This window comes from Neodiprion virginianus, chromosome 2 (genome assembly GCF_021901495.1).
Source record: "Neodiprion virginianus isolate iyNeoVirg1 chromosome 2, iyNeoVirg1.1, whole genome shotgun sequence".
NCBI lineage: Eukaryota > Metazoa > Arthropoda > Insecta > Hymenoptera > Diprionidae > Neodiprion > Neodiprion virginianus.
This window is the reverse complement of record NC_060878.1, coordinates 23,205,816-23,230,473: the sequence shown is the minus strand read 5'-3', so window position 1 is coordinate 23,230,473 and position 24,658 is coordinate 23,205,816. Positions and strand designations below refer to the sequence as shown.

The window sequence follows — 24,658 nt, the reverse complement described above, 5'->3', positions numbered from 1 at the left end:
TTTTAAACTAACGATAAAGCATGAAGAATGAATGTTTATTGCAAGTCTATTTTTCAGATGGCTAGCTGCCACTCAATTTCAATCTACGTACGCAAGACAGGCATTCCCTTGCTTTGACGAGCCATCTTTCAAGGCAAAGTTTACTCTCCACGTTCGAAGACTAACAAATTACACGAGTATCAGTAACATGCCATTGGCCAATTCAACTGCATCTGAGTAAGTAAACATAATTAGTAAATCTTTTCAAAAGATTTAAAAAACAGCGAAGTCAAACAACGATTATGATTTGAATGAAATATCTTCTTAAAAAAAAAGAAACTCAATATTTACAAGAATATTTGAATTACCGAGTGATCATCATTATTGTTGAGTTGAACTATTCATGGACCTGACGAGCCAGAATTTTTTACATTATTCTTCAACATGTGATCCGAGAAAGCCATAACACTTTGTGATAAGTTTCATATTTTTCGATTCATGTATTGCCCAAGTGTAGTATTCTTAAATTCGTGTTGTTTCAAAATATACTTGCTAAAAACATATTTTCAACAATTTCTCAAGAAATTGAAAAGAACAAAAACTACTTTCTATGTCATGAATCTCACGAACACTTTCATAGGCTTTTTGATTGTTTTGAAAGAATAACACTAAACTAACGATGAAGCATAAAACTTTTAAGTCCTTGGCAAACTTGGTATCCCTACTTGTTCCGCACTCATGAATCTCTTAATATCTCAGTGCCATGAGCAGTTTGCTATATTGAAAACAATTCTCAATCTACAGACAATATCAAAAACTCTATACGGTGAAAAACTCAAGCAATTCCTATTACGATATGGAACGACGGGTTTTTTGACATCTGTCGTCGACATTGAATAATTGAAAAGTGTGTATGTTATTCAATTTGCCGAGGCCTATTGGACGGTACAAATAAGGACCATGTTGACCGAGATAAACGTAAGCTTATAGATTAGAAATTAGTGTTAGGGTTATCATCCTGTTACTGACTATGAGTTGTTGACGAATGGACTTCCAACGCCTGCTGAACGAATTTTCACAACGTTCTTATAGCAATTATGTATACTAGTCGAGAGAAGCATGAGTCGAAACAATTCCTCAAAACTAGTTGCGTCAGAAGTCAGATTGAATAGAAAGTATCTTAGACTTGCATAGGGCAGGCATTCTGCAGAAAAATTAATAACCCTTCTCGATGTCAGGAACCAACATACCTCGCTGAATTCTTCTAGGTAAAGTCTGTGAATTGTGCTGTGAAGAATGATCCTGCCGTGTTTATCTATTATTAAACGGATTGCGCCATAGTTTTAGGGTACAAATAGAGGCGCTAACGAAACGATACACATTCAAAGTATCGTTTCAGGCTGGATTCTGATACACTTAAAGGCTTTTTTCCATCCTTCCCAACCTATGCCGGTCTGAGGTTATCATTTGTAGCTTATATTTTTGAAAAATCACATCCTCGACAAATTACTCCAGATTCAAGGTAGTTATTTTTTTCTCTACAACCATGCATATCGTTCAATTGCACTACCCGATTATGTATAACATTTGTGTCAGTCTCAAATGTATAGCAAATTAGTTTATCTAGTATGCTGCTGCACAATGTTTTTGTCATATTCATCGCTTCAACGGCCCACGTATGTAGGAGATCAACTGCGACTTCGTATACCTACTTTGATGAAAGATTATTAAATGAATTTATTTACATTGAAAGTTAGTCCGTTCTCATCGCAGTAAGTTTCTAGTATCTTAATTTTCGTTTTGAAGCTGTGCGAGTTTTCAGCAAAGAGAGTAACTCATGTTATCGGCATAACCAAGGTTGAGTTTTTAATTTATGGTTTATCGACATGCCCCGTACTAACCTATCAACTATAGTAGGATATTGTTCAAAATCACAGATGAACAGGAAGAATAGTAAGGGGCTGAGAATTTAGCTCTGCAATACGCATTCCGTATGGTTTACTTTTTCTATTACGCTGCCAGAACTACGTGTGTCTATTATTACTCTACCGTGGATGTTTCTATAGACTCATAGAATTTCAAGCTGACACCTAGTCTTAACAATTTATGCTATCGTAGATCATGTTTTTCTGAGTCGTATGCCCTGACTAAGTTCATAAAGAAAGCGAGGAAATTGTGATTTAGCTAATTTCATTTTATTTGGACTAAAGAGATCAGGGTCAATAAATTGTCAGCACATTCGTTGCCTCTGCAGAACCCTGATTGAAACTCTGGCAAGGTCTCTGTAGTTTCAAACCACTTTACTTAGCGATCCTGAAAGATTTGTAAGAATATTTTTACTGTGGTGATTACAAACGAAATGCATCAATACTCCCAAGATCGTTAACGTCGCCTTTTTTGTATAATGTTTGCAGCATATGTGTACAACAAATTATAGTTTCTTAGCCACGTTGATATTGTAGCCACTTGCTTCATGGACCATGTTTCAACGAAGCATAGAACATCCATATCAGTGATTATTGTAGCAATATACGAGGTGTTACTGAACCCATGCACGTTCCAAAAGAAGATTCTTAAGGGGAGATATAAATTCGAAAAACTGGTGATTTCGAAAAATTAACAACGGAGCCAGGAATCGAACCTGGCGTCTAGAGATGCTTGACCGGAGCCTTACTTCACTAGACCACCTAGCCGCCCTGACTCTGTTGTCGTTAATTTCTCTCATCACCAGTGAGTTCAAATTTGTTTTCATGTGCTTGGTATGTGTGAATACTCACTGGTGAAGAGAGAAATTACCGACAACAGAGTCAGGGCGGCTAGGTGGTCTAGTGGAGTAAGGCTCCGGTCAAGCATCTCTAGACGTCAGGTTCGATTCCTGGCTCCGTCGTCAATTTTTCGAAATCACCAGTTTTTCGAATTTATATCTCCCAACAACGAACTTCTCGTAATTAATGATATGCACATCCGCATATCATTTATTAGACGGCTTTGCCCGTCTTGCGTGGCTTTTCATAGGCAGCGTAAGATTCCAACATGTAAACATTCATCTACATACATTCTTACATCGGGTGCTCAAGAGACGAAAACGTTCTATTCGAAGATTCTTACTAGATGGAGGTGTCAGTAGGTGTTTGTTGCTATTTCCTTCTAGTTGGCCTTTGCCGTGTGGTATGCGACGATGGAGTCTTTACGCTTACAACCAATACCTTGCTTATATTTGGCGGTATTCGCTATTTCTACAAAATCTGTTACACGATCGCCAGCAGTATTACTTGTATTTGTTCTCGTTAAGGGGCAGCATTTTTTTCGATTTTATATGGACGACGTGGTAGCCTTCCCTTTTCTGTGTCATCCAAGTCATTGTCCTCAATCACAAGAGTAAATTTTTCGTCTGACAACGGACGGTCATCCAGAACTAATTGATTCACTTTCAAAATCTGCTGTTTACCTCGACTCCTGAAAAAATACCGCGCTTTCAGTAACCTTTTCTCTAGTGTACGCTCTTCCGTGGAATAATCATTTTCTCTGGCCAGATTCATGACAGTAAAAACTGCGGTTTCCTCGAAGAACAGTTTTTTCAACGGGAAGTGATTAGCTTAATAACAATTGGTCTAAGCCCGTTTTTCCGGAAAATTTGATGTATTCTTTATACATATTGTATGCTTTATTTATATTTGATACACGCATGCCTTCTCAATACTGACTCCCGCTGTTCACTCTATAGTTACTACTTTATAAAAGAATTTTTTACTAACCATGTCCGTGTCGTCAACTTTGAATGGCATGGATGCTACTTGCTGTCTCTGTTGTTTCGGTACGCGAGAGCTTGTCTATGGTATTAAGTTTTCCTAAAGTTAGTGATACAAATTTCTTTAACTGACCCGTGCTGCTTATTATCAAGTGTGGCTATTTTATCTTTGTAGGAGGAAATAGTACATTACGCTACGAGTGCGCAAAGCAGATCGTTCCCGCACGAGCGAAGCGAGTGCGGGATGACCTACGTGCGCACGAGTATCGTATACTATTTTTCCTACTAAGTTGCGCAAAGTTCGACCACTACAATTATTTTGAATAATTGAAACGTATAGAACAGTGGCGTTGGGGCGCTGGGGCGGCGGGGGGGGGGGGGGGGGGGGGGGGGGGCGAAGTCCCCCGCCCAAAAAAAAAAAAACAAATTATAGAACTATTATAAATTTATTAAATTAAGAAAAATCTGATTTATTTTTTATTTTCAATTATTATTAATATTTATCGTAACGTGGCAATTTACAAAATGAAACGGTATATTTTTTAATGACTCGGTTTGTTTACGTCTTTAAAACGTGCGTTCTGTGTTTTGTATTCTGCCGTTTTCTTAATACGGACAACGAACGTCAAAGTATCGCTCGCACGTGTTAATGCGTAGAGAGTGCCGCAGAGATGGCACGCGCGTATATACCTTGGAATCGCTCGTATACTCTTACACATTCCCGCACGCTCACCACATTCCCGCACGCTCAGCTACATCCCCGTTCACTCAGTTGCATTCCCGCACGCTCTTGTCAACGTGTGGGAAAGTGGTACTTTGCGAACGCAAATGCATGCGCAAAATCGAACTTTGCGCACGATAATAGGAAAACACTATAATACCGTCACCTAACTACACCTTGACACACCAGGCACCAATGCGCAGCATCATCTTCATATTGACATAAGAACAGCCTGATATATGCACGTGAGATGACACATTACTATTGTTCATGAAATGTCCAAAAAAAAAAACTGTGTACAGTTAAGGAAACTACAGAGCGATTATAGCTACGTCTGACTCTGACGACTGCCTATAGGGTACTCAAAATTGAAAAGAGCGAGGCCAACTTTTCTGGATCAGAACTTTTCTGTTCGCTCCTATTAGCAAGTACAACATATGTTCAAACCCTCCAAACTTCGTTGGCAGTCAACCAATTTTTAAGTAAATCAGATATTTCGGAAAGCAATCAGTCGAAAAATTAAATTACAATTCATTCAACGAAACACCAGTATAACGATTTGAGGGTCGTTTATTCTTGAGCGGTAAGGTTCAACTTCGCTTTCGGGTTTAAGAACATCCGGGATAAGGAATTGAGATTGAGGTATTCAAAGTGAACATGGGTTTCGAAACTGAAATAGCACTTGGTGATTTGTTAATTGTTAACGTATGCGTGGTGCCGAGTAATCAGATGGTCGCAAACAAAGTTGCCTAGGTTGAAAGGTAGGCGAAGTATACAGGTCTTAAAAGGTCGATGAGAAGTGACGTTGGATGAGCAAAAGGAAGCGTGAGAGAATGCAAGTAGAGTACCGGATCAGGATTCTGGGATTGGGGGGCAATAGTCAAGTGTGCACAGGATGTGCGAGGTATTGTTTGGTCTGGTGAAATAAAGAGATTTTCAGATAAGAAGAACAAGGAATGAGTTGTGAGTGCAAAATGGCAATGAGCACGTTACACCAGTTTCCCTTATGATTAGAAATTACCTCAGCATCCGTAATACTTGTTTTGCAACGACGTTCCAAGCCGCATGATTTTTGCAGGAATGGATACATGTGGGATACATTTGATCAGAGTCTCACCATGTCCACTTACTTGGTGGCCGTTCTGGTTTCCGATTTCGACGTTGTGACTAATACAACAGCAAACTTTAGTGTATGGACTAGGCCTGAAGCTACTTCTCAGGCGGAATATGCTTTGGATTTCGGCCCAAGGATGCTGACTTACTTCGAGAATCTCTTTGGCCATGAATATCAACTATCCAAGGTAGACATGGTGGCGATACCAGATTTTTCAGCTGGTGCAATGGAAAATTGGGGCCTGATCACGTACAGAGAAACGCGAGTATTATATGATGAAGATCATAGCTCAGCAGCCGCACAGCAGAGAACGTCACCCGTTATTAGTCACGAATTATTGCACATGTGGTTTGGAAACCTGGTCAGCCCGAGTTGGTGGCGCGTTGTCTGGCTTAGCGAAGCTTTCGCCAGATACTATCAGTACTTCGGCACAGCCGCGGTAAGTTCTTGTCAATTTTCATTGATATTTTGCCCACCGAATATTCCTCGATGCGTATTCACAGGAAAAACTGTTATAGAATGAAAGAAAACTCAACTAAGTAGACTACATACGAGTACTGAACATTCTATTCTCCAGATCGAGCCGACGTGGAAATTCGATCAGCAGTTTGTCGTTGATCAATTGCAAGTCGTATTTGCAACTGATGCTTTGGAATCTGCAATTCCTATGACCAACGATGTGTCTACCCCATCTCAAGTCAGCTCGAATTTCGGGACTATATCCTACGCGAAGGGTGCTAGCATCGTTCGTATGACAGAGAACTTCCTCGGATCCGAACCCTTTGTCGCGGCACTACACAATTACCTGGACGCCAGGTATGCGCCGGAATAAGAACTACGGAGTCATCGCCTTCTCCGAAGCGAGCAATTACTAAATCGTCATTGTTTCTATTCGCAGGCAATACTCTACGGCGGATCCAGAAGACTTATGGGAAGCGCTGCAAGAGCAAGTAGACATCTATGGACTATTACTGGGCAGTTCCGTGGAAGATATTCTCAAGACTTGGACCGAGCAGGCAGGGTTTCCGGTAGTCAATGTATCCATCACTAACGGGATTGCTACGCTCTCTCAGGAACGGTTTTTGTTGAGAAAAACTAATAGCTCAGTGACCAACGTCACATGGTGGGTGCCAATCACCTGGACGACCAGCAGTGATCCCAATTTTGAGAATACAACGGCGAAATATTGGTTCAGCAATGAAACTGCAACTGTTCAAATAGCTGACGGAACTCCGAATTGGACCATTTTCAATGTTCAAGAATCTGGTTAGTGTTCACACATTCACCATGTTAAAGTGGGTTCCAATCCAAACAATGAAAGTACACGCGTGATATAATTTTTCGTCCGACAAGACACTTTTAGACTATAGTTTAATTGATCTTTATGATTCTTCGATTTGACGAACAACTTTTGCAACCCAATGTATTTTCACTTCGTATCAAATTTCTTTAAAGTACATTTATCAAGCATCGTGAATTTTATCATGTAACTCAAATCGGACATAGACGAATCACCAAAGCAAGTTATAATATAAAAATTTACTCATTAACAGGATATTATCGCGTCAATTATGATAGTGATTCATGGGCGCGCATCATTGCGTATTTGAAGAGCTCGAGTTTCGAGGAGATCCATGAGTTAAATCGGGCTGCGATTGTAGATGATTTGCTTCACCTCGCAAGAGCTGGTTACTTGGATTACGAAACCGCACTGGATGGCTTGCAGTATCTCAGTCAAGAAACCAATTATTTACCATTCAAATCCGCGTTCACCTCACTTGTTTACCTCAACCGACGTTTCGCTGGCCAGAATGGTGAATCGTTGTACAATGTTAGTTACAAATCATACATCATATTCTTGACTTTACAAATTTATCTACAAGCTAATCGTAAATTAGGTTTACATTTTTCGTAATCAATTGTAATTTCATAGTCGTACAAGTTTTCAATCACTAAACCTACCCACTGTGTAATCACAGACGCACATGCTGGCTTTAGTGGATAATATTTACCACGAACTCGGATTCGAGGATCAAGATGGAGATGATCGATTCATAGTCCTGTTGCGAAGCGAAGTCAATAGCTGGGCGTGTGACTTCGGCCTTGACGACTGTATATCTAAATCCCTTGAATACTACGCCGAGTGGAAAGCCAATTCATCAAATTTGTAAGTCAAATAGTTGTATTCAGTTAATGTTTTACAGACGATAGTTTTTCAGTTCCATTTGTATCTACAGAAGAAATGTTCCCCACAAAAATAAATAAACAACTGGTTCCATTTTCAATCTTGCAGTCTCTTGTGTATCCAAATTTACAATTGGCGCTCTCGAATTCAAAGACTTTTGATCAATGATTACCCAGTTAATTATAAGGCATTTTTACCAATTCTATAATTCTCGTGTTTCTGTCCACATTGTATATCTAGTATGATAATAGATTCAGGATTCGTATCATTTCTACTTTCAGAGTTCCTAAGAATCAGAGACCTGCAGTGTATTGCACGGCGATTAAGTACGGCTCGTCAGACGACTGGGAGTATCTGTATGAAGCATATTTAAACTCTAATGTTGCCGCAGAACAAACAGTAATTCTAACTGCACTTGGTTGTAGCCAAAATACAACGATCCTCAACAAGTAAGCTGAAACAGGACATGCTGCTTGGGCAAAAACGAATATAATGCGTACAATCTTACCACTTTATTATTTCAGGTACCTTAGCTATGCGACGACTGGTTTCGCCAGCAACGGAATCCGTCGCCAAGATAGTACGTCTGTATTTGCTGCCGTTTATGGCGCAGGTTTATTCGGCGCTGAAGTTGCGCTTGATTATGTATCAGAAAATTATGGATTAATGTATGAATAGTAAGTATTGATTGTTGCAATTCTGCATGAATTACGTAAGCGTAGAGTCGGGGATGCATAAGAATATTTGAGTGCTCATCAATGAAGTTTTATAGCTACCAAGGGTACAGCAGTATATCTTCTATCCTGTCAGGGATCGCTCTTAGGCTATCGACGCAGGAGCTGATCGATAAGTTCGAACTCGTAATAGAAAACCATGGGCAGAATCTCAGCTCAATAGCATCTTCTCTAGAGTCATACCTAACTTTGGCTAACTACGAGTTGAACTGGTATAATGATAACTCACCAGCCATAATTAGCTGGCTATCTGCATTGTATGAAGATACGAGTGCAACGACGGACTACAGACTTCCTACAAACGTAATTCCGGAAACTTACGAGATATACGTTACGCCATACATTGTAGAGGGAAACTTCACCTTCGACGGCATCGTGGACATTGTAACAAATGTAGTTATGGCGACGAAGACAATAGTTCTTCATACTGACGAAATCACATGGAACGAAATCACCGTAACTAGCAATGGCATCGAGGTTGAAATAGTTAATGTCACTTACGTCTCGACATATCACTTCCTCACTATCGAACTCAACTCTACGCTTCCCGCTGGTTCCGTTGTTCATATCAACGTCGTGTACATGGGTATATTGAATACAGTGATGCGCGGCTTTTACAGAAGTTCGTACATTAACGACGATGGTGAAACTAGGTGAGTGATAAAGCCAGAAATGATTGATTCATAGGTATATTTAACGGTATGAACTGGTGATTTTTATTATACTGATAACGGAGATGGCACTCCAAAATACAGCGTAATTTTCACAAAAGGATGACTAAACAAAAATTTCATGGCAGGTGGCTAGCAGCAACTCATCTCGAACCCACGGGAGCCAGGAAAATGTTCCCCTGCTTTGACGAACCAGCCCTTAAAGCCAAATTTATTGTCCATGTAAACAGACCAGAAGACTATAATGTCATCAGTAACATGCCGCTGAACTTCTCGTCGAGTGCTGTGTAAGAATTATTTTAGAATTTTCAATAACATCCCGAACATCCCATTTTATTTGTGAATCCATGAACTCAATCTTAACCAAACTAGTACTACCGTAGAATTTTGCTGGTATCATGTTCAGATCTTAGGTGAAAAATATCAAATTTAAAATCGTCGGGAAAAAATCAGATTTCATGTGATGTATTTAGACACATGTTATGACAAGATGTTTACGCAGTGACGGTCGCGTTTGGGATACTTTTGAACAAACTGTGACCATGTCGACATATCTGCTCGCTGTGATCGTCTCCGACTTCACAAGTCTTACCAACGAAACTGCAAACTTCAGCGTTTGGGCAAGGCCGAACGCCATCAACCAAGCAGCTTACGCACTGTCCATTGGACCACCGCTGGTTACTCTTTTAGAAAACCTAATTGATCATGAGTACCAATTACCAAAACTTGACATGGTAGCTCTACCAGACTTTCGGTCTGGTGCTATGGAGAACTGGGGGCTCCTCACCTACAGAGAAACGCGGATGCTAGTTGATGATGAGCATACGTCGACACCAGACAAACAAGTTATCGCTAATGTTATTGCCCACGAAGTGACGCATCAATGGTTTGGTAATCTGGTCAGCCCTGAATGGTGGAAGTACTTATGGCTGAACGAAGGATTCGCCAGATACTATCAGTACCACGCTACATCGGGTGTAAGTTTTGATTGACACAAGTCCGATTGGATGAGCGCTACATCACTTTGTATAACACGTAACTTGTAGTAAATTGTGAAATTTTTTCATAAAAATAATCTGTCAATCCCAGGTTGAAACAACGTGGGGCTTACAGTCTCAGTTTGTTGTGGAACAACATCAAGTCGTGTTTGCCGCTGACAGTTTAACATCGACTCATGCTGTGAGCTATGACGTATACAGTCCCACCCAAATTCGCAACATCTTCGATTCTATCTCTTACGCGAAAGCAGCCAGTGTCATTCGTATGATGGAAAAGAGTTTTGGCGGTGTGCTGTTCCACAATGCTCTGCACGATTATCTGGAAGCCCGGTAAATTTCGCTCAGCGTTCCCAGTTTTCATTGATATCAGTTCACATAATGCACACTTTTAATAAAAAGGCGAACCTCGACAGTGTATACTTTGCTAATCATGAAATCGATTCAATTAGGCAATACGACTACGCTGCACCCGAACACCTTTGGGAAGCCTTCCAGGCTCAAGTAAACGCTACGAATTTCGAACTTGACGCTAGTGTAAAGACCATCATGGACACGTGGGTTAACCAAGCTGGTTATCCGGTTCTTAACGTTACAATCGCAGCCGGTACTGCTACGCTTTCCCAGGAAAAATTCCTCTTAAGAAACACCATTAACGCTAGCACTGAACAAACTTGGTGGATACCTGTAACTTGGACGACTCAAAGTGATCCTCAATTCACCAATACAACCCCAACGTACTGGCTGAGTACGGAAAAATCAAACATTACAGTAAATAATGGAACCGATGAGTGGATTATTTTCAATCTTCAAGAGTCAGGTATGTCATGTACATATATTACTAATTACATCTCTAGTGAAGTTCTTAACCTACAGCATAGATATCTTGCAGAAGGGAGACGATCACCCAAGTAGCACATGGTGGACTCACATTTGACTTATTTTTCGCGGAAATTGAAGCCTATAGTTAACTTCATGTCATCCGTAGGTTCACGAATGTCCATTGGATTGTCAAATGATAGTCAATAGTATACAAGTAAACTGTAAAATGACTCGTCGTCATCAAAAAATAATCAAGCGAACCTTTGAAATTTATATAATTATTAGATTTTTCCTTTCTATTACATTCACTATGGCGCCGTCTATATGATATTCAATTTTTGTTTTGACATTGTATGAAAATGGACATTTTTGAAGACATTTGTCAATGTACAATTGGCTCAGCTTTGACATTTGACTTATTCACAGTCATTCTCACACTTAAGACGAACAATTACCGTCTTGTCGACTTTCTGCCAACTCTCAGTCAGTTTTTATCCGTTCACATTATGTCGACTACAGTTAGTCAAATGGTAGTCGACATTTTGATAAGTCTGCTACCTGGTGACATTGGAGATAGTTTCGGATGGAGTTTGGTTATAAACGATTTTCAAAGGGCATTTTCATTAAGTAGTAGCATTAGTAAGTAAATGCTTGAAGGATGATGAATTATAATACTGGTATACTCTTTAGTAAAGACATTGCTAAATCTTATGACTCCTACTGAAGATGGCTAGTCTTGCACACCTTTCTGTGCATTTATGCTCACATAATTCACCTCAAACGATCAAATAATAACACAGTATAATGCTGTATTGTTTAAGACAGGCCCATACTTTGGACCCAGTCATTTATAATATGTTAATTACCTTCAGGCTACTATCGCGTTAACTACGACACTCAATCATGGCTGCGTATTATAAATGCGTTGAAAACTGAAGACACTACGATAATACACGAGCTTAACCGTGCCTCAATAATTGATGACCTCTGCAATCTTGCTAGAATGGGATACGTCGAGTACGAAATTTTACTTGAGGCAACGCAATATTTAAAGCGTGAGACCAATTATTTACCATGGAGGGCTGCATTCAATGGATTAACTTACCTGAATCGAAGATTCGCGGGCACAGATTCTTATGATTTATACAAGGTATATTCGAAGTTTCGCTTGCATGCAGTACAAGCTTAGATTATTTAGGAAACAGAATCACATAGATGACATTTTTTAGCAACACATCCTCGCAATTTTGGATACAGAATACGAAAATCTTGGATTCAGTGACATTGACGGAGAAGATTACTTCGATACTCTTCTGAGACGATATGTTCTTAGTTGGGCTTGTAACTTTGGATACGCGGACTGCATAAGCACATCCCAGGAATTATTTGCAGCTTGGAGAGCCAATTCCTCTGCAACGTAATATTTGTTCTTCACCCTAGCATGTCACCAAAATATATATGTGCTATAACTACCACGTCACCCTATTGTAGCATCCCTGTAAATCAAAGAACCGCTGTTTACTGTACTGCGATCAAACATGGAACATCGGAAGACTGGGAATTTTTGTGGGAACAGTATCAGGAGTCTAACGTCGCCACGGAAAACCTTGTCATTTTAGAAGCTCTTGGATGTTCGGAAAATACAACTATTCTTCACGAGTGAGAGTTTAACTCTTTGTAGATTTTGCCACCATTTTATTTGGCACTGTTTGTTACGTATAAATTCATTTCACTTGCATTTCAATATCTCTACGCTCATTTAGCACACTATTATCTTAAAATGCGAAGTATAAAAATTTAAGTTTGGTTTTGTTTGTTCTAAAGTTACCTGACATATGCAATTACTGATTTCGCCGAAAGTGGAATCCGCTCGCAGGACAGCTCAACTGTATTTTCGTCGGTTTACGGCGCTGGTCTGATCGGAGCTGAATATGTTCTCGACTTTGTCGAAGACCATTACGCAGAAATGTACGAATAGTAAGTAATTTCTCATGTTTTACTTGCTACTGCAATAGGAAGCTAAATGCTCTACATGTATAAATGATTTACGTTTGTTAACTGTTATTGCAGCTATGCAGATTACAGCAGCATTGCATCAATACTCTCGGGAGTTAGTACCCGATTATCCACACAAGAACTCGTCGACAAATTTGAACTGTTCATTACGAATAATAGTGGCAATCTTTCTTCCATATCTTCATCTCTTTATTCATATCTAAATTTGGCGAACTTCGAACTAAAATGGTTCGAAGACAATTCACCGGGGATAATCGAATGGCTATCTAAAACGTACGCCGAAGAGAGTACATCCGTAAACTACCGTCTTCCAACTAACATCCTACCCGAGACGTACGACATATATCTGACACCATACATCGAGATCAACAACTTTACATTCTCCGGCGAGGTTCAGATTGTCATGAACGTTGTTAATGAGACTTCCGAGATCGTTTTGCATGCCTTCGAACTGACAATTCAGGAAATATTCGTATATGAAAATGCGATAAACATTTTGACAATTTCCAGCACTAACTATGACTCAGTTACCCACAAGCTTACTCTTTCTTTTGGCACCACTTTCTCGGCAGGAACCTCTATCACTGTATACATTGCATACACTGGAATCCTGAACAACGAAATGAAAGGATTCTACCGCAGTTCATACACGGCTGAAGATGGAAGCACACGGTAAGTCGATATCCAATTGCAGAGCTATTTATTCATTCATTTTCATTATTTTTGGCGTGTAAAAAATATCCAAGTGAGTACAGTAACACAAAATTTGTAATTAGGTGTTTCACCATCGATCTCATTTCAAATCACGTTATTAAACAGTCTCGATGATTAATTGTTAAATTTATAATGATCAGATGGATAGCAACAACCCAGTTCCAGCCTACTCACGCACGGCGTGCCTTCCCGTGCTTTGATGAACCATCATTCAAAGCCAAATTCACCGTGAATATCGAAACCCCCGAAGGTTATCATTCGATTAGCAACATGCCTTGGAGCCAATCTGTAACATCGACGTAAGTATGCAAAGTATGCGATATTAGTTTCACTGTGCATGTAATCTTTTACTAAACTTACAAACATTTGTTAGTAACGAATTCTGATGCTTAATAAACGGACTCATACTCGTTAGGCAAAGTCGTACGCATAAATATGTTTTTACGGCATGGGCATTAAAAAGCCCACTTTTTGTGGCAGTTTTCGTTCCGTAAAGTGACGCTTTATACGGCAGCGAAAAAAGTTGCGGAATAAAGTCTTTATTCCGCAGTTTTGATGCGCAGTTCGAAGTGCGCATCCCAAACTGCCGAATAAAGTAGCTTCGTCGAACAGATCGCACTGTAACCTCACTCTTCGTTTTGCTTTTCAATGCCCATACCGTAAAAAATATTGTATGTGGCATGCCCGTAAACCGTTTTTTGGCTCGGATAATTTCAGTACTCGCTTCCGGCTCGCGTTCAGCTCGTCCTGAAATCTTTATCCTTGCCAAAAAAAACAGACGGTTTACGGGCATGCCACATAAATAGCTATGCTTGGAAGGTACAGTTGATCAACTCAATAATATCAACTCAATACTATCATGAGAAAAATAATAACAGAGATGAACAGAGTGGAGATGAGAGGCTAACGTGACAATGGTGGTAACGCCTGGTGATCTAGTAGGAATCAGTCCACGTATAGGCTTCTGCCGGTCCCGAGTTCAATCCCCGTGGTTATCCGTTGACTTTTCCCATCGAAAAATTCTTCCATGTTTATTCTTATGTAACATAATTATAAGTAATTCCCATTTCTAAATTAATACTTTTATTTCCATTGTTTTCTAGGACCGCTAACCGTACTTGGGATTCGTTTGAACAAACCGTGACGATGTCGTCTTACCTGATTGCCTTCATCGTATCCGACTTCGAGTCAATAGAAAATGAGAACGAGGATTTCAGAGTTTGGGCGCGACCAAACGCCATAGAGCATGGTGAATACGCACTGGCTATAGGACAGGAGATATTAGACGTCCTCGCTGAATATACCGGTGTAGCGTATCCATTGGCCAAAATGGACATGGCAGCCATCCCGGACTTTTCTGCTGGCGCTATGGAAAACTGGGGACTTGTTACATACAGGTCAGTATGGGAATCTACAGTTTTCAGCTCCGTTATCTTGTCACGATATACTTAATTACGAGGTGTTTTTTCTCCAGAGAATATGGTCTGCTGTCGAACGATAACGTCACTTCGGCGACGTATAAGAAATACATCAACACCATCGTAGCACACGAACTTGTGCACATGTGGTTTGGAAATTTGGTCACTTGTGAATGGTGGGATTACACTTGGCTTAATGAAGGGTTCGCTCAGTACTATCAATTTTTTGTTGGCGAAGCGGTAAGTTTCAAACTCAATAGTAAATTCACATTGCAGATGAAGAGTCAGAGAGTAATAATCAAATGACAGTACACAATAATAAGAAAAGTCGACTTACCTTGTTTTGATGTTATTGTTTTTAAATGACTCTTCGAACACTCAATTTTTAGAATGAATTTCAATACACATTTCACGTTAAGTTAGATCAATGTGTCCAGATTTAAATCAGTTTATTTTATCTTCAAAATGATACGATTTTAAATGCAAACTCTCCTTATTACCGCCAACTGAGATCCAACTAAATGATTGAACGAACTGACCCATTAACTTATGTTTGCGCAGGTGGAGCCCGAAGGGAAACTGCTACAGCAATTTGTCGTCTATGGACTTCACAGTGCCATGGAAACTGATGCAACAGCCTCTATTCGTGCAATGAATAACGATGTTTCAACCCCAAGCGAAATCAGCAATGGCTTTGATACAATCGCTTACGCAAAATGTAAGGTTGCAGCCAAATTATTCAAACGCCAGCAATTACACATCTACTTTTCCTAACAATTATCAAATACATAGTGTAGACTCATGGCGGCTGAGTTAGAGATAATAATTCATCATGCGTTGCGTGATACCAACTATATTTTTCCGCCTCGTCCGAATCTATTAAACTGGTAGTACCGCTAGTCACTGCGTGTTTCGTCACCAGATTTGGACATCGAAAGCTTACGCGTGCCGCCACTGAGTAGCGCTGCATATTTTCGATTTGCCATTACGCTTCCCTGGCAAAAATGATTTCTACATCAAACTACGAAAAATTGCCGATCACAGAAAATCATAAAAAATAGTAGCAAATCTTAACAAGCCGTAAAATATTTTAGATAATCGTAGAAAATCGTAATATTTTGGGTAGAAAAATACAAGTTTCTATGAAAAATTATGAAAATTATACATATATCGGAAGTGGATTTAATTTTCTATTTTTTTTTTTGAATTTCGTAGAAAACTATACGAATCAACGAAAAATTATGAATATCTACGACTTTTTATGAAAGATAATTTCAATTTTAGACACAAATATCACGATTTTTTTTATTCGTAGAACCACGTAGAATTTTGTAGAAAAGTACAACTTTCTACGAAAAATTACGAATTACTACGAAAACTGATAAAAATCTCCAATTTCGTATAAAAACAAATTACATTTTCGTACCCAAACCATCTGCTAGTTGCTGCATCTCTCTCACAAGGAAAATTTATGGCAGACAAGTCAAGTATCGAACAAAATTTTGGTCTATATCCGAAGACTGATCTTCTCATCTTCTAAGTACGATCTAGACGGATTCAGAGGATCTGTCGTATATTTTTGAACTCATCTTATCTCAATTAGGTGAGTTTTGTGAAAGAAAAACTAAGCTAAAAATGCAATGATCTACGAAAAATGATGAACTTTCACGGAAATCATGACCACAACATTACAGAGGAGTAAAGAAAATCTACGAAAAATTCTTCGACCAAACTACGAAAGTGTTCCAAATAACGTAAAAAATCGTCAAAAATTTTTGTCGTTTGGCGTAGAAAATTGTTGCCAGGGTTCCCTCTGCGTTCCATGTCACATGCATTTTCAATACGAAGTAATCAATCTACGAACGTATACGCACGATTTAAAACAAAGGTGAGCATACAGGCATTATAAATTCGAACTCGGACTCCACATGCCATCGAGACAAGAAGAAGAGACCCAAGAGGTCAAAAGACGATATTTTAAACCGAGAAACAAAGTGGCTGTGGAAGGAGGTTCGAGAGGACATTCGTCTGTTACGTGACCGCAGCTCATCAAGGAAACCAGTAGCCAGACCCTTACTGGACTGACTACCAAAGAAAACATATCACCAACAGAAAGTCTGAGTTTTGAGTATATAAGTCATGGGGGCAGGTTACTCTCTGATTTATATCTCCACGTCTCTACGACAAGGAGGTCTTTCATAACCCCAGGTCTGAATCAGCTAATCATGAATATCGCAGGAGATACAGAAGTCGATACCCTGATCTACGGCCAAAGGTTCTCAGAGCGACTTGGAGCTGTTAAAGACCTGGAAAAGATCAGTGAAGATGGCGCCAAACAAACGTCAACCGACGAAAACAGAGGAGGTTTAACAGGCAAGAAGGCTACCTCAAGACTCTCCTTCAAACTGAGAATCGATTTAAACTGCAGTGGCCTTCTCAAGTGACACCCTCAAGGCTCACGACCAAGCGGGCTAAGACTGAACTATCATTCTACGAAATAAGGAGTCGTCGAAAACCAATAGAAGGAAACAGAAGTAAAAAAAGCTGGCTGGCAAAGTACAATTTTTCTTGGACGCTTGGAAAGAGATTACGACTGAGCCTCAACTTTTTAAATCGAAAACGGATATCGTGTACCATTCATTGAAATAGTACGTGAGAAAATACCGCCTACGAAACCAAATCTCTGAGTCGAAAATCATGAAGCTTACGGCCAAGTTATATAGAAGCTAAGGGATAAGGAAACATCTTCCGATGTTCGGCATGTTAGTGAAAATTTATTCTGGTTTATTACATCCGTAAAAAGCCCAATGGAAAGAACAGGTTCACTCTCAACCTGCAGAAGCTCAACGAATTTTTACAGGCGCGACACTTCAACAGTGAAGATACGAAAATAGCCTTAAGAGTCTTCACTAGGGTTTGCTATACGGCAACAATTGACTCTAAATATTCATATTCTCAAAGAGTATCACAAATTCTGAAGGCTATTGAGATTTTCGCCAAAAAATAGAGATATCAGAAAGTATAAGAACAGACTTGAATTGGTGAAGCTAACACTTGAAGACATTAAACGAAAACCTATGGGACAAAATGCGTGCGTGCTGGAGATATTCACAAATGCATCCCTCGCGGGATAGAGTGCGTACTGCCAAAAGAAAAGAACACACGGATGGTGGGGTAAAAACAGTTTTCAACGGGCTTAAGATCTTTGGAAAAAATCGAAACACTTAGGAAATTATGCTGAGCATCAACAACAGTACGGCCATCTCGTATACAAATCAAATGGAAGACACTAAACACACAAGGCTTCAAGATTTTTGTAAACAGATATGACAATGGTGCGAACTTCAGAAAATATAGGTATTTACTTCATACATTAATACGAAAAGAAACAAAGAAGCAGATGCAGAGCCCCGCATTTTGCCACCTGAAATGAATGAGAACCAACACACTCAGTTTTCAACACGTAAACAGTTTTCGTAAAGAGATCTGGACCCAACAGCAGTAGATACCTTTACCGTTAGCTGGAAGAATCTAAAGTTTACGCTTTCCCTCCATTTTTACTCATCCTAAGAGTCCTAAGAAAAATTGTAGTCGACGAAGCCGAAGGAATTGTCGTTGGCAGAAACTGTCCAACACAACCCTGGTTTCTATGATCCAGATTTGGAGTGATTAGTAAAAAAAGCTGGTACACTTCTAGCCTTAGTAACGGTGCAGAGTGTTCAAACGCTATCCAAAATTACATTACCAAACATAATGACTTCTAAACGTTAGATCTGGATCAAAATCCCACAGCAAATTAAAACATCCGGAGGAAATCTATTCCAAACACTGTTAAATATCCGTTTCTTCCCGGGACAAAAAACAATATGCGCAGGAACGTCCTTGCAAGCACACATGTGTAAAACAGCTGGACTGACAATGAGACCAACCGGGGAAACGAACCTCTTAATTACCTTTGAAAAATCACATCATGCCACGATATTACAATCGATCAACCAGTGAATCACACAAATACCAGAATAAAGTGGAGTAGATACCATAATCTTCACTGCACAGTGCACTCGCCATGTTTCTGCATCAGGCGCAGCCTAGAATGGAGCCAACGTGGAGACCTACAGAAAAGCAGTGGGTAGGTCGAAAAACTCAAGTGTCTGCTCAATTTTGAGACAGACCAATAACCCGCAGACAAAACTTCGCATCTATGGCGCTACAGGAAATGATCCAAGAGTAAAACGCTATGTTACAACTAGTTATCTATTGCATATATCTTAAGGTATGACACACAAAGGAAAATAAAATATCCAAGCATATATAAATGCACAGACTGAGCGAAGAGTAAATGTTCAAGTACAATATTGAAAAACATAAATGAACAAATCTTGGCTCACTTTAAAAATCTATCAGTGTGATCTGGAGGACAGAGCAGAGAAGTATAATCAGACGATCTGCAAATTCAAAAAAAAAAAATCTGTCGATTTTCTACGTTTGGGTAGGGGGTCTTACAAGTTCAGAAAAGTAATTAATTAATGTCCCCTTAGTGAAGCTCGATGGAAATTTTACGAGCTGCTTCGTCCGAACAGATTAAGAACCTATCCAAAAAGACAAAATCGATCGTCCCAAATTCACTATATTGCAATGCAGTAGCTTCAATATTTAACGGCAAACCGAGAGCAGGCACTTAGTGACGGTTCACAAAAACTTTGGAACTTACAATCCTCTTACGGGATAAGCAGTGACCAGCAGCACTTCTAATTTGATCTGTTTGAACGAGGCAGTTCATACAATTTCACTTGACTTTCATTTGAGTAAGTTCGCTCGATTTTCTAATTATGTTTGTTTGTACAGCTGCTAGCGTCATCCGGATGATGCAGCACAGTTTTGGTGCGACACTCTTTGCTAGCGCCCTGCACAATTACCTTGAAGAAAATCAGTACAACACGTCGAATCCTGACAAACTTTGGGCTGCCATTCAGACCCAAGTGGACCAAAACGGTACACTTGACACGGTGGGCCAGACGGTCAAGACTTTAATGGACAGCTGGGTGACACAGTCTGGATACCCAGTTGTCAATGCGAGTCTTTCGTCTGGTGTTGTTACTCTCACGCAGGTACAGGGTGTAATTTGACTTATTGTTTTTTTACCACCACAGTTATAAAGGCGTCATTGTAATCCTTTGTGAACTAAAAATCATGGACATTCATCTCAAAGCTTTTGCACTGATCAAAACAGCTACATATATTTATACATACCCTTAGCTGTCGCTGTCGTTTTTCTCTCCATCTATGATATTGTTCAATGTTTTTTCGTTCACAGGAAAGATTCTTACTAAATCGAACTTCGACCTCGGTTACGAACTACACTTTTTGGATACCAGTCACATACACCACCGAGTCCGATGCAGACTTTGAATCAACCTCGCCCAAACTTTGGTTTGGCGAAAGTTCTACATCCATAAACTTGGGAATCACAGACGAATGGTTTATCCTGAACGTCCAAGAAGTTGGCTATTATCGCGTGAACTACGATAAAGATTCATGGTCGCGGATAATTTCAGGCCTGCAAAGCAGCGAATTCGAAAAAATACATGAGTTAAATCGGGCACAGATCATTGATGACCTTCTAAATTTGGCGCGATCCGGATACGTGGAATACAGTTTAGCGCTTGAAGCGACTCTGTACTTGAAGCAGGAAACCAATCATCTTCCCTGGAGAGCATTTTTCAACGGGATTGCATTTTTGAACCGACGTTTCATAGGGCAAAGTATCAAAGAGCGCTTCGACGAGTACGTTCTGAATGTTATAGACGAAGTTTACGAATATGTTGGCTTGAGCGACGTTGATGGGGAAGGCCAACTGAATGAACTAAACAGACAGCTGATCGCAACCTCGGCTTGCAATTACGGCCACACAGACTGCATCGAACAAGCGCAAACTCTGTTTGCCAATTGGCGCAACGACAACTCGCAATGGTAAATATCCCTTGAGTGTACATTTTCCAGAACGTTGAAAAATGAAATTCAGAACAACTCAAAAAATTATGACCAAGAAAGTTGTTCCTAAGAACGTAGTTACAAATAGTAGCACATATGTATTCATATGTTAATGTTTTCCATAATATAGAAAAAATAAGAGTTAGGTCACAAATTATAGCAACCCAATGAACTGCATACTTGACTGGCATGCGCGTTGATATTTGTTAAGCATAAAAGGCCATGAGACGTAAGATAAACATGGGACTAGCATACACATGGGATCGGCTTGGTAGTTGCCATTTAATTAATTCATTCATTCATTCATCTATAGCCATTTACATCGACTCCTTCGCCGGCAATAATTTAAATACTATCTGGTCCGTAGTAGCCGTATTTGGGTACTTGGGCTAACAACGATTTGGACGACATACGCGTAATTTTCGATGCCATGCAAACTCAGACTGTATAAGAATTGTATTCGTCTAAGCGTATATAAATCCAAATTGATGAAATATTTATCTCCTGGAATTTCCTTATTCGAGTATCGTACGTATACCCTGATGAACATATTTGTCTGGAAAAATAAAATTTTTTTGCAAATTTTATTACTTCGAAACATGTGCAGATGCATTAAAATTTTGTACTGAAAATTTCTGAAGATCACAACATTTCGCTGAGTTTCTCTTATCGATTCCTCATTTTGTTTTTAAATTTTTTGCACGCTGCATAATTATTCTATAGATCTCTGCAAGTGTTCGACTCAAGTCTATTCTTCTTTCAAACGTATGAATACCTCTGGAAATCTGTGCATATTTCTGTAGTGTTCGCGAGATTTTCGTAGAAATTCATAAAAATTTTGTGAAACGACGTAAAATGCATATACTGAGATTGATAATTCAGTCATGCAAAGGTTTTCCGAGACTTTCAGAATTATATTTTCTTCAAAACTCTGATGATGTTAGATAATAGAAAATTGTTCAAAAAAGTTTGCAAAGATTTTCAGCACAAATTTTCGAGAATCGAGAATAATTTAAGGTCATGTAGTACTCCTACCATTACTAACCGAGCAAACTCACCCTTTTTCTTCCTGTATTAAATAAACCACACATTATAATTTGACAATTTTTGTGGTTTGAGTAATTTTCCTAAATTCCGCTACAAAACAACAATGCACTATCGAAATTTTAACCCTTTCCGTTTGTTTGTTTATTTAATATAGGTAGAAACAGGGTGAGTTTGCTCGGTTGGTAAGGGTAAAAATACTACGTGACCTTAACGGGCAAATGCAGATGATTTCGCTTAATAGGAGGTCATTAGTATCCGATTAACGTCAATCACTTTTCGATATTTCCAGACAATTGTGAGAACAATTACAAAGTTGCAGAGAAAATAAGGAAAAATAGATGCGTGAAATTGTAGAAATTGGCAGAGAATATGCAAAATATGTGCTGATCAATTTACAATGTCTTTATTTGTTTTAGGATAACGCCAAACATTCGACCAGCTGTTTATTGTACAGCTCTTAAGTATGGAACTTACGAAGACTGGGATTTCCTATGGGAACAATACGGAACTACAAACTTCGGGTCCGAACAAGTTGTCATTTTAAACGCCCTTGGATGTACCACCAACACAACTATCTTATCCAAGTGAGTTACAGTATACTTTTTAGTTTTTTTTTGTATTTTTCATGCGGATGTAGACTAATAATAGTCACTCTATTCTCAACTAATTTTATTGTTCATTCTATTAATTATTATTGTGTGTGCATGTATGCTGCAGTATACGTGTAATTTTTAATTACTCGCAAAATTCGACCACATTTTTTCTTTCAGTATTGGTATTTTTTGGGATAGTGATATTTTTATTGGATTGTTATTAATCGTTATACTGTCGATCATAAATTGCACGAATTTAGAAGCTGCGTAGTTCACCGAATTTGATAAATTAGTTCAATTAATTAGCAACGGAAAAGGGATTTCATGGTTATGATATAAATAGGAACGAGATAAAAATAGTAACAATAGCAATTATAAATTGACCATCGCATGAACTCACATGGTTGACATCTTGATCATTCCACTGTAATCGATAAGACTATTTCTGAAATGCCTAACTGAAGTTCGCTTACATAGCAACATTTTCAGTAACAGCCGCGCAGTGAGCGAAGTTGAAAAAGAGTTTTGAAAATTATAAGTAGCGCCTTTCCTCAATTTTTACAGAAAAATTTCAAAGTCAAATTGATTCAAATCATTCGCAGCTACCTTCACTACGGAATATCAACAGATCATGGTATTCGAAAACAAGATAGTTCGACCGTTTTCTCTTCCGTGTACGGCTCAGGTCAAATCGGCTTGGAGGTGACCTTGGATTTCATTATTGATCACTATAACGATATGTACGAATAGTAAGTTCTTTTGAAATTCTTTTTATTTGTATTCTTAGAATCTTGCTTCCATTTGCCGATTTTTTTCAATTTCATTTTGTTAAAGTTACGAAAACTGGAGCAGTGTGGCCTCTGTATTCTCCGGCGTAGCAACTCGATTGTCAACTGAAGAGCAAATTGCAACTGTACGTATTACATATTTTTTAAACATGGCCGTTATTCAGACGTGTATTAATTGTTTGGGACCAAGAACGAAAAGTCCCGGTAGCCTCTAGACTTCAATGTTAAGGTCATGTAATACTCCTACCTTTACCGACCGAGCAAACTCACCCCATGTTTATTTAATGTAGGGAAAAAAACCGGTGAGTTTACTCTGTCGGTAAGGATAGGAATATTACATGACCTTAAGTATCGCGTGATTTAAAGTTGTAACTGAATGATGCTTCTTATTGTTCATGTAGTTTGAAACTTTCGTTACTGTTAATACGGAAGTTGTTTCGGAGAACTTGACGGCACTCGTGTCATACGTGAACAGCGCAAAGTCGAACCTCAACTGGTATGAAGAAAACTCTCCAGCTATAATTGCCTGGCTGGAGACTCAATTTGAGGACGACGTAACGACAGAATCGCCATCTGAAGGATCATCATCAACAACAGAGATTACTGAAATTACAACTACAGAATATCTGGACAGTGGAGGTGCAACGCCAAGTGTTAATATCATTACCATCACCGTAGTGTTAATCTTGACATTTTCGCTCCATGGATTCTATGTTGGCTCCCTTAGCCACATATAACTTCCGTGACAGCACTGACAATGAGTATCTCTGGTACAATTTAAAAATATATTAAGAAATTAATATTTGTATAAGCAAATTAACATAGTGTGACCTTCGTATATTGCGACAGATTTAAATTGATAAATTGAACCATGTCGTTTGTATAACTGCGACATCAAAATAAACACAGAGAAGTCCCCTTCCTCTTTGAATCACTCATTCATTACCTTCCTTACGAACAAGTTTGGTTACAAGACCTAGAATTTTAATTTCATGAAGCGTACTCAAATATCAATTTCACAAATATTAATAAGTGGATAATTATCCCCGTTCATGGAAAATTTAAAGTGTTCCGCGTCAAGTACTTTGGAATAACTAATGTCAAATCCTTGTCGAGGTAAGA

At 39.1% G+C, this 24,658-nt stretch overlaps 1 protein-coding gene across 2 annotated transcripts in view; it reads left to right on the top strand.

The window, feature by feature from the left end:
- LOC124297592 (putative aminopeptidase-2) overlaps positions 1 to 24,467 on the top strand; it is a 35,502-nt gene extending 11,035 nt beyond the window's left edge. For both annotated transcript variants that reach the window (XM_046748783.1, XM_046748782.1), the window contains 28 exons: positions 58 to 216; positions 5,527 to 6,001; positions 6,140 to 6,378; positions 6,461 to 6,828; positions 7,116 to 7,393; positions 7,542 to 7,729; positions 8,029 to 8,196; positions 8,272 to 8,424; positions 8,520 to 9,134; positions 9,281 to 9,439; positions 9,655 to 10,129; positions 10,242 to 10,480; positions 10,600 to 10,967; positions 11,842 to 12,119; positions 12,199 to 12,386; positions 12,461 to 12,628; positions 12,794 to 12,946; positions 13,040 to 13,657; positions 13,840 to 13,998; positions 14,803 to 15,096; positions 15,174 to 15,357; positions 15,679 to 15,835; positions 19,963 to 20,225; positions 20,432 to 21,087; positions 22,572 to 22,739; positions 23,351 to 23,497; positions 23,583 to 23,661; positions 23,938 to 24,467. In XM_046748783.1, coding sequence (XP_046604739.1) covers positions 58 to 216; positions 5,527 to 6,001; positions 6,140 to 6,378; positions 6,461 to 6,828; positions 7,116 to 7,393; positions 7,542 to 7,729; positions 8,029 to 8,196; positions 8,272 to 8,424; positions 8,520 to 9,134; positions 9,281 to 9,439; positions 9,655 to 10,129; positions 10,242 to 10,480; positions 10,600 to 10,967; positions 11,842 to 12,119; positions 12,199 to 12,386; positions 12,461 to 12,628; positions 12,794 to 12,946; positions 13,040 to 13,657; positions 13,840 to 13,998; positions 14,803 to 15,096; positions 15,174 to 15,357; positions 15,679 to 15,835; positions 19,963 to 20,225; positions 20,432 to 21,087; positions 22,572 to 22,739; positions 23,351 to 23,497; positions 23,583 to 23,661; positions 23,938 to 24,273 — 7,732 coding nt within the window. In that variant the 3' untranslated portion in view covers positions 24,274 to 24,467. The remainder of the gene's footprint in view (positions 1 to 57; positions 217 to 5,526; positions 6,002 to 6,139; positions 6,379 to 6,460; positions 6,829 to 7,115; positions 7,394 to 7,541; positions 7,730 to 8,028; positions 8,197 to 8,271; positions 8,425 to 8,519; positions 9,135 to 9,280; positions 9,440 to 9,654; positions 10,130 to 10,241; positions 10,481 to 10,599; positions 10,968 to 11,841; positions 12,120 to 12,198; positions 12,387 to 12,460; positions 12,629 to 12,793; positions 12,947 to 13,039; positions 13,658 to 13,839; positions 13,999 to 14,802; positions 15,097 to 15,173; positions 15,358 to 15,678; positions 15,836 to 19,962; positions 20,226 to 20,431; positions 21,088 to 22,571; positions 22,740 to 23,350; positions 23,498 to 23,582; positions 23,662 to 23,937) is intronic.
- Positions 24,468 to 24,658: the final 191 nt, after the last annotated feature.